Source organism: Aquila chrysaetos, chromosome 25 (genome assembly GCF_900496995.4).
Source record: "Aquila chrysaetos chrysaetos chromosome 25, bAquChr1.4, whole genome shotgun sequence".
Lineage (NCBI taxonomy): Eukaryota > Metazoa > Chordata > Aves > Accipitriformes > Accipitridae > Aquila > Aquila chrysaetos.
In genome coordinates this window covers 1371891-1385841 of record NC_044028.1, presented here as the reverse complement: position 1 = coordinate 1385841, position 13951 = coordinate 1371891, and the positions used below count along the sequence as shown (strand labels likewise).

The 13951-nt window shown below is 39.8% G+C and overlaps 1 protein-coding gene across 9 annotated transcripts in view; it reads right to left on the bottom strand.

The window, feature by feature from the left end:
• Positions 1-13951, bottom strand: part of ARHGAP17 (Rho GTPase activating protein 17) — a 48750-nt gene that overhangs the window by 20792 nt on the left and 14007 nt on the right. For all 9 annotated transcript variants that reach the window (XM_041120092.1, XM_041120094.1, XM_041120093.1 and 6 more), the window contains exons 2-3: positions 4264-4303; positions 62-166 (exon numbers count right to left, since the gene is read on the bottom strand). In XM_041120092.1, coding sequence (XP_040976026.1) covers positions 62-166; positions 4264-4303 — 145 coding nt within the window. The remainder of the gene's footprint in view (positions 1-61; positions 167-4263; positions 4304-13951) is intronic.

Genomic DNA, 13951 nt, shown 5'->3' with positions numbered 1-13951 from the left:
AGAAGGCCAGACCGTATTCAGCCTAGTCTCAGAAGACAAGCCAAAGGGCAATTGTACTTACATGTCTCTTATCAGGATCTGTACCATGCTGGCCCTGAAAACAGGCAATTAATCGCTTCTGTGCAATATGGCAAACAGATCTCACAGTGTCAAGACGTCTCTCGATCTAGTTGGCAGGAGGGGGGAGAGAGGAGGAAGAGAAAACAAAACAAAAAACAGAAGTTATTTCCCTGGCCTCAGCAGAAAACCTTCCTCCTGTACTACACTTAGTTCTGGGTTGCATATTTCTCAAGTTCTACAGCTTACAAGAAGTCCAGACGCTTAGCAGAAGTGCCTCACAGCAAAAATGCTTGGAAAGAGATTTAAATTGCTTTTTTCCCCTCAGTGGCACAGCAATTCAGTCAGAGCTTGAAATACAAGACTGGAGTGGAAGAGGGAGAAAAACATTGCCCCTATTTTTTGTCTCAACAAAAGAGAATCGGGTTGATACTTGCCATCTGAGATGAATGGCGCATACAGATATCTAAGACACTAATTTAGGGAGAAAACTGTAGGAAAACTCTCATATTTTTTTCATTGTGACCTTGTAGAGTATAAGACATATCTGACCGCCTCTTTACACTGGGCCAAACCTATGTACTGCAAACTTTCTATTGCATTTCCTTCTCTAGCTGTTAAATACAAGGACAAAGTTCCTACACCCTAAACAAAATAATATTTTCAGGGAGAGATTAATGGGATTCAAAAGGGATGCGGAATGAAAAAAAATAGGCGTCAATGCACAAACAAGAGTTCTGGTTATCATAGTATATTTGAAACGGGGCTTAACACATAGACTGTGAATATGACAAAGACATAAACTGTTCTTTTAAGGGATTTTAAGTAAGAAACTCGGACTCTTATTTCAAAGAGCACCAAAAGCAAATGAAGTGATGAGCACTAGGATAGAACTGCTTATGGCACTGAGCATTCTATGCACAGCACCAGAAGAATGTGGTTTATCTGGATTTTGATGACTCACCAAGAATAAAAGGAGGCCCTTTGGAATGGCTTCTATTTAAAAAGCAAGAAAAAAAAAGTAGATTTCATCTGTAAAAGTAATCTGAACAGGCTCCAGTTTTTGCTACAGCTCTAAAAATCACTCCTACTACATTTTCAGGAGGGCAGTAATTCTCCCCAGCTTTCCTACCAATCATAAATACAGATTAGCTGACAGAGTAGCAATTTTAGTGTGAAGTTATTATGCCCCACGTTAGCTCCTGTTAAAGGCACTGTACATGGATTTAAAGCAGGAGATATACTCTTGGTTCTTCCAGGAGGCAAACTGTCATGTTCTAATGAACACAAAATGCTATAAATTTAAAATGTTATATATACATCCAGGTAAGAATGACATGTTTTTTCTTCCCAACAGGTTTATTTGGTACTACTACGATGGGATATGCATATCCCTAAAGTGCTTACAACTGGAAGGATGTAATTAGGTCCCAACAAAAGCAGCTAGTAAAAACTACAGCTACTAAAGGGACAGCAGATCCAACACAAGAGGAGCCTTCAGGGGTGTGGGTTGGGAGAAGTTGTGAGGAAGAACATGCCAGTGGAGGGAGGCATAGACAGACGTGAACTTGGTGAGGATGAGCACAGAATCACTGCTGCTGGACATGGCTGCCCTGTCCTGAATGCACGAGCAACTGCAGGACTGGGCTCCCCACTTCCTTTCAGAAGAGGGGAGCAGCAGTTCTGCTAAATCATAGCCTGGAGGAGCACCCAAAGCTGGGCCTTGGGACTGTGCCACCCAGCAGCAGCCTTTGCAAGTCCAAAGGGAAGGTGAAAAAGAACCGGTACAGGAGGGCTGGTGAGTTGACGGACCAATGTAGGAAGCCTCAAGTTTCACTGGCTACATGAGGGGCTAAAGGGACTAAAAGGTCTTGACAGCCACAAGATGAATCCAAGTTGAGGAGCTCAAAAAGCTTAGTAAAAATCTGTTACAGTAGAGTAAGGTGCAGAGAAACTGCCCAAGGAGGACTGCTCTGAAAGCACCAGGCATTGCCTTTTATTTACAAGGCATATATCAACAAGCTCAAAATTAAGTCTACTTCAAAAAAGTCCATGCGAAGATACATGAACAAGAAGGTACTGTTTGTGGTCTACTGTTGCAGCTAAGATGATTCATTTCTGTTGTTATCTTCAAAATTAAATACCACCAACACATGCTAAACCACTATTTGTGAAAGCATTTATTTTTGCTTGGTCACGTAGTTAAGACTTCTTAAAATACTGAGCACAGTTTTTTTTCCCCCACACCTGAAACATGGTGACATCCTGTAACTGAACCATCTTACAGATCCCAGCAGACTAACACAGCCCTTGTCAGCCATGCACGGTGGCTTACGTTCCTTAGACTCTGGAGCACATATATTCCTAACAGCCTCTTTCCAGGCAGTCTGAACACCAAACTCAAAGGGCAGAAGACTGATAGGAGGAATATGACCCCAAAACTTCATGATGATATACTCTCTTCTCTGATCTGCTTTTTACTTCAAAGATGTCAGGAAAACCATGAAAGACATTAATCTCCATTAAGCTACCTTTGAACTGAAAATGTGACCTACAGGCCATGCTGTCTGTACCCACAGGGCATCTTCAGTGTACAAAACATCACACAACTGCTTTATTATATGCTACAAGGGCATGCCAGAAAGCGGGTCCATTGTAGAAGCCTGTTCAGTTCTGAATTATATTCCTTGTCTTCACACAGGAACACATTTAACAGAGATACTTGGAGTATTACACTTCAGAAAACAGAAAAAAAGCTATGGCAATCCTATGTCAAAGCTTGAGCTAAATATAAAAAAGAACACTATGAAACATCTTTATAAAGTGCTCAGTACCACACTTTTAAGCTCTTTAGTTAGATAAGAGCCTCCCTCCCCTTCACAAGCCCCCAAGAGCAAACAAACAAGTGAGTAAATTCTTCCACTTGGGTGTAGCCAGTCTGCTCTGTGCCTGGGAAAGCCTTGCTTGCAAAATTTTTTTGGCAACAAGCAGCAGTACTTTTGGCTTTCACTTCTTGTTACTATTCTGCAGCTAACCAAGAAAACAGATGGGCCCTTGAAGGCTATCAAGGTGTTTTAACATCCTTTGTGCCATTTAATTGTACACATCTCTTCAGAAATTAAAAACAGTATTGTCAAACTGTTAAGGTATTTATGGTTCAAATAAAGCAGTCCCGTGAAAAGCAGGGTAAAATGTTTCAGGTCAGCTCATTTCACCATTACTCAAGATGATTTCATGTATTTGTGCAGAATTCAAGTTTTAAGCCTGATACATTCTCTCATATTCTACTTTAATCTGAACAGCTGGAGAGATTTGAAATAGAAGTACTTGCATCATTTGTTTGGCTTCCATGTTTCACATACAGGTCCTGAACTTAAGCATACTAAGATGCTTTGTAATCAATTTGAAATAACCATTACACTCGAGGCCCCATGGAACAACTAGCCTGACTTCCCTTGCCAATTTATATTCTGCCATTTTTTTCTTTAAGTCTTTCACAAAGTAACCAGAAGAAGAAAACTACATAGAATAAATCTGTAGTCTGTAGTCAAGTTTGTTCCATGTAATCAGTCAACCTTGTTAATCTAACAGTTGCAACTAAAATTCCACCATGAAAGTAATTGATTAGATGGTATACTTTCAAAAAGATGACAAGTCTGCAAATGAATCCAATGTCTGTGACAAATTTGAGAATAAGTATCACAAGCTAAACAAGAAGCACTTGTACACTTAGAGAAATTCCACACTTTCAGAAAAAACTGACATCTATTAGCAAGCAGTTGGCATGTATTTGCCACTTCTTGTAAGGCCCAAGTTGACCTCTTCAAGAGAAACAGAAATTAAGACAGTAACCAGCTGTGCCCAATCATAGTTTCTTGCCAGCTCATGGTCCTCCACCAGACAGACTGGCAAGTCATTAGCACTAACAGTTCATAAGCTTAACAAGCTAGTTCATCCAATTAAAAGCAAAAGTGCTTCCTGCTTCACTTTATCAAGCTGCATGATCAGAAACAGAAGTATCTGAGTTTTTCCACTCAAATTGTATCATAGTTTTTTCATGTGCTGAGAAGTTAGCCAAAGACATCCTTGTTTTCATCCCTGTCATTTGCAGTATTTCACCCCCACATTAGGTACTCCACAAAACTCAGAAGGCTCAAACTTCACAAAGAGTATTTAAAGAAATACATATTAACTGTGTTACAATACCTGCAACAGGTCTTCACTGAGTACCTCTGTTTTCTCAGCCCTAAGGGAGGAAAAAAGACCAGTCAGACTAATTAGCATGTTCAGGGTCAGAGATTGCTACAATGCCTTCAACAAACCCTGTTCAGTTTCAAGTTATAATCCCATTATGACCATTGCTGCAAACACCACCACGTTCGCAATGTCATATGTGGCACTGGCTCCCGACCCCTGCCAAGGAGTGAACACGGATGACTTGCCCAGCACAGGGTGCTCAGGAAAGCCTGACATTCCCGGAATTCCCAGCCCACAGCACAAATCCACTGCACCAAGCTCCAACGATATTTCAGACTGTACATAGTTTAACACAAAACAAACTGGAATCCTGAGTAACTTCACTTGAATGCAGAGATAGAGTGAAATTCAGGTGGCTTCCAATACATGTTGTTAATCAGGTAATGTTATTAATGCACCTGAATGTAAAGGAATATAAAGACATGAGAAAAGTAGGACAGCCAACTTCATCTTTTTATATTTCACCACTGCAGAGCTTTATCAAATAGCAATCAGTGGAAATGGTAGCCTGAACACCTTCCCTTAACCTTACATGCACACAACCTTCATCAGAAATCTCCCATTACCTCATTTTGCTGACTTCCATAATACTAAAAGAATAGAAGATTTATTACTTAAAAAGATCACCAGAAGTTAATAGTATTCCCAGTAAAGGTTTACCATCAATAGAAAAATATCTTAGACATACTTCCAGACAAAATATTAACAGTTGTTACAAACATACTCAAACCTTTACACATACTATTCCACACCTTTTTCCAATCTCAGTTTACACATAAACTATGAATTGTTTAATGTTGACACAGATTTGCTTGGTGTTGACTCATTAGCTATAACACTGCTTTATCCTACCTTTGCTAGATCTATAAAACAGAGAAAGATAAATTTAGTTCACCCGTGATCTCTTCTACTTGGCTGTTCACCGTTACTACACATCTATTGCTAGAAAAGAGTTGAAGGTACTCCAGTACTCTATTTTCCTGTTCAGAGACCTTCCCCCGCTGCTGTCAGAGTTCCTCATCTACTACACTGACGTCCTTCTGATCCAGCAATCTGTTTAATAACCTACTGCAAAACTGGTCATGCACAGAAAGTTCATTTTCTTGATCAGGCTTCATCAGCTGAACATGCGAAATGCCTCCAAAGACAAGATTAATTCACTTTAAGTTTGGGATTTTTTTTATTTGTTTGGTTTTTGTAAGGCATTTGACTTCAATTTCATGGCACATTATCTGCTTGAACTATTTCTGAACCATAAGATGTTTAATAATTAAATACCAGAATACGGTAATGCTCACAACCTCAACAAGACTAAGACAAAAGCCACTTAAATACTTCGATAGCAACATAAACTGCAAGCACTGTAATATTTATTTGTTTAGGAAAACACACACAAGATTGATAAACTTTTTGTCCACAGAAATACTGTGCCTGATTGGAATTATATCCTGTTAAAGAGCAATTTTTTTTTTTTTGTCTTGCAAAATCCCACCAGAAATTAGATGGAAGAACTACAGTGTAAGAATACTCCAGTTATAGCAGCACATTCTTAAACAGGTTTTAATCTAATCTTATGTGGCAACTACTACACACATCAGCTAACTGTTTTGATAGAAGAATACAGAGCTACTAAACACTTCTGTAGGAACATAAAGCTGTGCATGATAATGGTTTTACACAAAATTCTTGAGCAGCCAGTTTTCTGTCCTTCAACAGACTGCGTAAGAGATGAGCCACTTCTGTTTCTAAAACTGAATTTGATAGTGTACATGTTTTTCATGAAGGAGCTGTATTTACCATGGCTAACATGGCTTTTGATTTCAAACACCATTTTCTTCTCACTCCTGTTTTCCAGAGGTGAATGGATGCTTTTCACTAACAGCTTTCACAAGTTAAATTTTACCCACCTTTAAGAAAGAGTGTATGGCACAGAGTCTATACAATGCTCTCAAATGACATATTGCTTTAACTTTGTACCTCACTTGTTAGCAAACAGCTCATCTTAAATACCAAGTCAGCCTAAGCAATTCATACAAAAAGGCACCAATTCAAATCCCATCCTGATGAAGGTGGTACGCTATACACCAGCATCAACACACTGAAGATGCGAGCGCAGCCCTGAGAAGGAAGCAGGCTGAGCAGACTGTTTACCTGCCATAAGCTCGCTAAACAATACAGCTCAAGGTGTCTTCTGCAAAAATACAAACGTCTTTCAACAACAGATGCAGTCGTTTATAAATAAAATGGCTTACTGGAAATGATTTAATTTTTATATTTAAGAATAGCTACTTGCAGTTCTAACCATATTAAGATTTTCCAGTTAAAGCAATCAGCATTTATCAAAAGATTAGCATGGCAGTTTACTAGAGCTCTAGCAGCTGACTTGCTAGTAGTCTCAATCTTTCCAGGATAACTTGGAAAAGCAACAAGACAGCAGCAGTGCAACACATATGGCATAAAGGATTAACTATGTATAATGGACTATGGCAAAAGCAATGAGAGAGCAGCCACCATCTCCATCTTCACATATATCCAGGTCTCAGTTTCCTTCTTTTGCCTAGAAATCTGTTTAAGAAAAAAAACGCAGCTGGTTTCTACATCTACATTACGCAACTGAAGCTTGCACTGACTCCCCCGTATATCTCTCTAGTCCTTAATTTGGCTCAGTGTAAGAGAAAGTTAGATTAGATGAAGGCGTTTCAGCAGTTCATTCACCCTAGATGCTGACACACTTACATATTGACGTGATATGAAACAGACACTACAGAAGGGAAGATCTGACATACCAGAAGGGAACACACAACCTTAACTTAACCAGCAGTTTTAGGAAATAAAACAGCCACCTCAGGTGGCGTAATTCAAAACAACTTCTAAGAACATTTAGAGTACTTACGACTGGATATGTACACATCATTAAAACCACTGAACTGCTGATAGTCACAAGAAAAGGGATTGACTGAGAGTTCACAGAATTTTTCCCACCAGTGCAACAATAATCAAATTACTGTAAAATTTTGTAAATTCACTTTTAGCTATTGCTAAAATGCATTTTATAGAAATTACCTTTAAAAGAAACAAGGTTCCTTCTAACATTATTCCATATTTGTGTTCAACAGAACCTTCCATTATACTACTATAAAGTTACACTGCATGCTTTTGAATGGCTTTAGCCACAACATTAATTTAAAACCATTGAATAATAGAATAGAGCTTCCATATAACTTTAGATTCATTAAAAGTTTGATTTCTCCTTCCTTTCCTTTTTCCTAGGAAGTTATATCCATTTGAGTGAAAAGCAAAGATGGCTCAGTAATGTGCTAGCAGAAGTTTGTTCCCATTTTAAATATGGTTACCCGCAGACTAAGTAACATTATGTAAAGTGCAAAACAATTTTCATATATTTATCTTAAGCGCTCTTTGTACACCTAACTGGTTTATCAAGGATTTAAAGTCACAGCTTGAAAATCCGGATCTCCTCCTCTGAAGTCAGGGATGTTTTCCCCAGTCATCAGTAGCAGCAGGACAGCGTCCCCAGGCCAGTGCTGATTTAGAAAAGCCACTGATGATGATGTCAGGTTCGGAAATGCAAGAGGGAAGACCTCACCCTTCCTGCAGGCCCACATTCCACCTTTAATAAGGACGCCAAGAAAGAGCCACTAAATAATATTGTTTTTCAGTGACCACAACCATGAAACAGAAAATCCAACCTTGTGATAGCAGCACCGCCTATCTCCTTACTGAGCAGTCACCTGGGGAAAAAGCAACAAACCAAAGGTACCTCTGTTTCCCTCTACGTAACAGGTACTACTAGTTTAAAGCTTACAACTAACTGCAACTTCATGGGATGCTAACTCCTGCCGACTAATTAGAAACCTATAGAAAATAACAGAATTTCTTTTTCACTGCTACTTATAGTTCTGTCCTTATCCCTTGTTAGATCTTATTTGTATTTAAACTAGTCAGTAGCACGAAGCGATGAAGAAATCCTTCTGGAATCAAGAACCGATTAAGAACTGGAAAATTTAGTTGCAGAGTGTTCCCAAGGGCTTTATCAAGCCCAGCAGCGCTGGTAGCTGGCCTCCAGCCTGGAGACCCTTCACTGTAAGCTTTCCCCATGAGATATCATGAACACAGCCCATCCCAAACTGAGATTATGAAGCCCAGACTACAGGAGCTATGGCTGTTTACATTCCCAGCAGCTAAACTCAATACAGTCCAAACAGTTAATTCTCAGTTGCAAAACAAGGTCCCTCAAAGCCATTACTAATGGGGAAAGCATGCCCTGCCGAGGCCCCAAACATGCTGGTTTGTGACCAAGCTGTTTGCGCAGGAGCCGTCCCCATGCCTCCAGACAGCAGGATCCACCAGCACACAGCAAGGAAATAGGGACCTGCCCAGCCCGGAGCTTCCCGACACCTTCTATGTGAGATGGGAAGAGGACAGCACATGCAGCAGCCAGGGGGACACCAGACTCTGCGCACAGGGCTTGGCATCACACCCCACCGCAGCATGCAGGCTGTTCAGCTGCCTAAATATAAGGTAGCTGCTAGGCTGGCAGCAGTCCACGGGAAGTAGGAACGGAGCTGGTCCCCTGGGAAAGGAAGGATTTGGAGAACTGAAGGTGAAGTTTTCCTGCTACTCTAGGCAGGATACCTGTTATGTCAGAACCTTTACATGAATCAATTGGCACAAAGCTTTTCAATTAGAATTCAGCAGTGCATTTTAAAAGACTGCTTCTAAAAACAAAACTAAACAATCATTTGTTGCAGCTATAGTCACCTCCTTTAACAAATAAAGAGGACAAAACTACTGAATTCCCTAAAAATGGTACTTTCAAACTGTTTCACGCTGAGCTAGTACAACATTTTGCCCACCACAAAGCATCCAAAGTGCAGCGCTCCATGAGCAAAAAGCAGCTCTTCATTTCTTCACTGTCCCTCCCCTGCACTGATACAACACTTGGCTCAGCCAGGGTGTAAGCCAGCTCAGGCAGCCAAGCTGACCGAAAATAATCTGGCAGAAACAGTTACTTTTCAACCAAATCAGCTCCCCAAATTCACTCTTCACACAAATAACCTTGCTGACACAGCTCGGGGGTGGGAACAGGTAGCAAAGAGCAAGTTAGGCTCCAAGCACAGCTCAGCTGGTAAATGGCAAATTCTTCAAAGACAGCCAAAAAACCTGAGCAGAGCTAGCTTTTCATTTTCTGATACTATAACACTGAGAAACTGTAATTTTCAACAAAATTTTTGTTGCCAAATTGACTCCTCGAACAATTTTTCTTTTCTTTGTAAGACAGCAAATAGTGTACTTCACACGAAATAGGACATGCCACATAAATCCTGGTGCCATTTTCTATTTCGGGATGGCATGGCCAGAAGTAATTGTGTTAACTCACTCTGAGCAAAAAACCAAGAGGTTTGAGAGTGGAAAGACTGTGTTTTTTATTCTAGACACATAAATTACAATACCTTAGCTTGCTGTGACATTTTAAAAACTTATTGCATGTGCCCTCAATTGGCCTTCTCTCTTTAAGTGTTCTATAGTACCATTCATTTTATTTCTTTCCTTCTTTCCAGAAAGGCCCTGCAGCACAGCACAGCCTGAAACACAGCTCAGCATGCAGGGCTCTGCTGCAGCTTACTGTCTGGCTGAGCTGTGAGCAGGGTGGGCAGAATAGTCCTCACCCCACAGGTTTAAAACTGGTCCCCTCACTTTTTCATTTTACAGCTCCTTCACACTTCCAGGCCAGAAGTCTTCTCCGGACATCTGGAAACAGCAGATGAGAATTCCTGAGATAGAAGTGTTTATCTTCCACGGGGAAAGAATTTACATTTCCATGTACAAAATGAAGAGGCTCTATTAAACCAGCACTGGAGATTTTAAAAAATAAAGTTTCATCTAAACAATAACTGGCTTCACAGCAGGGTCCTGTCCACCACCATGGCATCAGTCTTGAGCCAGGGGCCGATCTCCAAAGCAGGTCAAAGCTACAAAACCAGTAGAAATTTACACCCCTGAAAGGCTAACAAGGAAGGAACAAGAGCAAACCTGACACGAAGAGCCATAAAAACTTGGACATTCACAACAGAACAAGTGACTCAGTTCAAATGTCAAAGTGGAAACAGAAACCTTGACTCACGCACTGCAGATGGGAGGTGGAGCTGGCAGTAGGTGATGCCACGGGAGCGCAAAACTACAAGTCCGCGTTCCCGAACTCTGAAAGATTTCAGCGGAAGCGAGGAGATATCCACCCGAAACATGAGACAAAATTAAAGCTAGCCTTCCCTGCTGTTTGATTTTCCTTAAACAAAGCATTTGTTTGTTACCACGAGTAACCAGATTAGCTGTGCCGGCGATTTAACACTTCAGAGCACCTTCACCAGACTGGCAGCACATCCTGCCTGCTTTCCACATACAATAGGCAGGATTTGCTGCCAGGAAAAATGAAAGAATCAACAGCTCTGTTCCAAAACAAGGAATCCAGAATTAGATGACGATTTCCCTTCTAAAAGGTTCACTTTTTTTAACATTCACTAACATAGACTTCATAGAAAATATAACTTAAAGGTGTTTCACGACGACCAGCTTACTTTTCCCCATTTGACATTGTGCTGAATTCCAGGAATAGGCTTCCCTTTTAAGCTAGGTGAACCCTGTATTTTATAATCCAAGTTTATGGAACCTAATTATTAAACACATCAAATAATTTAAAAACTAAATGAAAATTTCAATCAGAGGAAGGAGCTGAAACAGCTGAACAAGACCAGAGACAAGGTCAGTGATGCCTTTTCACTAAGGACCCAGGAGAATCACCAACATGCAGGAGAAGCAACTCCTGGGTGCCATTTACCATACACTTAAAGCAACTGCTGCAGTCAGTATCCAAATGTGAAATAAATCATTGTTTATGGCAGTTTATTCCTTAGCTTTTACTTGGTTTTGACTTCAAGAAATCAAGGTGATGCAGGGAGCCTCTTGTTTTCCAGCTCAGCAAACACAACAAGGTTTGCCCTGCCCCTTTCTCCTCCCGGGCAGCCAGGCTCACGGAAAAGGCTCCTCACCTGAACTAAAATTTAAAATACAGGTCATAACATACACATTTCTCACTCCCCATATTCTACCCAGATTCTGCATTTCTAAATGCTTTTCAGAAGATGAGATCTTTTAGCACAGTAAAGGATCTTTCTGTGTGACTGGAAAGCAAAAATCCTACAATTGTGGCCTTCATAAACGCATATGTTAAAGGCCACTTTTCAAAACCACTTTATTACGAAGGATTTATTTTGCTTCCTTTGGCAGCCTGCGGCAATACTCAGCTTTGTGGATATACTGTAGGAGTTTGGTTTCACCTGCACAGCATTTTGAAGACAAGCCAGAGCAGAAATGTGTTTGGCCACGTACACTTCTCACCACAGAAACCAAGTTCATTATGTCACACAAAACCAGCATTCATACTGAAAAGTAAGGCAATGAACTGGGATCCTTGGTGTGGTTGGATTTTTTTCAAAAGAAACTAGCATGACCCAAGGTAAGCATCAATATTCTGTGAGTTATTTTTAAACACTTTAAAATCACTTCAGAATGACTGTCAGATGATAGTCACCATTTTCAATATTCACTTAGTATTTGGGGAACACCACTCACGACCACTCACCAGTTAGACTTCCAAGTTTGCCTACTATCCCCATTTTTCACCCAAATTAACAATATAAACTTCTGCACAAGTACTGAAATTGCTTTCATTTTCAATCTGGTGACCACTGATGCTTTAGTGGCAGCAGCGATCACACCAAAGGCTGCTGTTTCAGAGGCAATAACCCACCAGCTCACTTACTATGGAAGGTCCTCGCTGCAGAACCTGTTTTCATACTAAAGTGACACTCAGGTCACCAATTTTAACCCATGCAGTTACTGCAGCTTCTGCGATTCTAATCCTTTAGGAGTGCTTTAAAAAAATGGTGCGTCACCTCCAAGGCACCAAAATATTTCATTAATCAAGAATGGTGCATCACCTCCAAGGCACCAAAATATTTCATTAATCAAGATCTGCACTTTCAGAAACCCAGGAACTGCAAAACTACAATTAAGGCCTCAATAAATGGATAAAGATTTCTGCTCCTTTGTCTTCCTTCTTCATTCCCTCCATTGAGTTCCTCCATCAAACTTTTCTTGATCACTCAATCTAAAAGCTGCATCTTTGATCTCTTCTATAATCTCAGCCATCTGATGTTGAAGAATGAAGCCTGCCTGCTCTAATTAAAGGCAGACCAGGCTTTAGAAAGATAATCATCTTGGAAAGAAAGCAGACTGTTCCTTTGCAGTTGCAGGGAAACCCATGACAGACTGTTCACATTAGGGGATTTGAAATTCCTTTGTAAGTGAAATGGATCCAAGGCTCCTCTCCCAAGCGACGCAGTAAATTTAGCTATTTAGAACAACCCACAGCTCAAGCCAAATCCTATTTTAGGGCCACTCTCAGAGGTACAGTCACTGCAGCAAGGCCCTGCACTGCCCTTCAGAACTCCAACCCCTCCTTGTAAAATACACATTTGTTTTTAATATTAGATATAGGGAATTAAACCAAATATGGTGTAGTTTGAAAAAAATACTGTTCAAACAGTTAAGTCTATGTAACAAATCTAGGTAGATAATTTTGAGCCACATATACTGCAAATTCGAGATGAATATAAGCTGAACTTTCTATACTGCAAAAATACAATTGTGGTTTAAATGTAGAACCAGATTTAAAGCAATTTTGTTCAATGGAGGAAGCAATGTTTCAGCAAGCAGTCTTTCATAAATCTGATAGCTTTTAAACTTCTGGATACAAATAAAAATTTACAATTAAGTGCTTCCAGTTGACTACTGTCCCAGCAAATCAAACACTTATTGCTAGCCTACTATTCCATACCATGAAAAAAGTTTTAGCTAGTAAAGCTCTCCCTGTATTCTCTTCAACTTTTAAAAAAACCCAAACCTCCACTCACAGTGTGTTTGGCCAATATAACAAAAGGTGGCTTCTTTTAAAGAAAGTGCATTTGATTTGTGAAAGTATTAATACCTTCAGAAGGAAATGCAAAGTGCTGCTGTAGGGAATTAAAATTCTAAATGCTTAAATCCAGCCAGGATGAAATCCAGTAGTGGTCCTATGTTTTTTTTCCAAAGTAAAAACTCTTATGTCAAGCTGTCACAAATTAGCGATAAAAAAACCCCCAAGGAATCCGAGACAAAGCTAAACTACACAAGAAACTTTCTAAACATATCAAATCATAATGTATTTTCTGTGCCTTGCTTTTTCCCCTTTTAAGTATTACAACATGCATTTCTCATGCTGTGCACTCTACTTAACATGACTACAGAACTTGAACTTTCCAAACACATCAGTTTATTAATATAATTTATAAAAAAATGTATACAAACACCCTTACACAATGTCTTGGTAAAGAACTGTTTCTAATATTTAACTGCCCAGTATTTATTTACATTAAAAAGTTTATTGTCACACAAGGTCTTTCCCTCCTCCAAGCAAGCAAGCAACCTTTTACTTATGTAGAATGATTTTATCTAAAATTAGCTGGGTACAATTTTGAAATAAGAGACAGTATAGCAGAAAGCAACCTAAATAATTATTGAA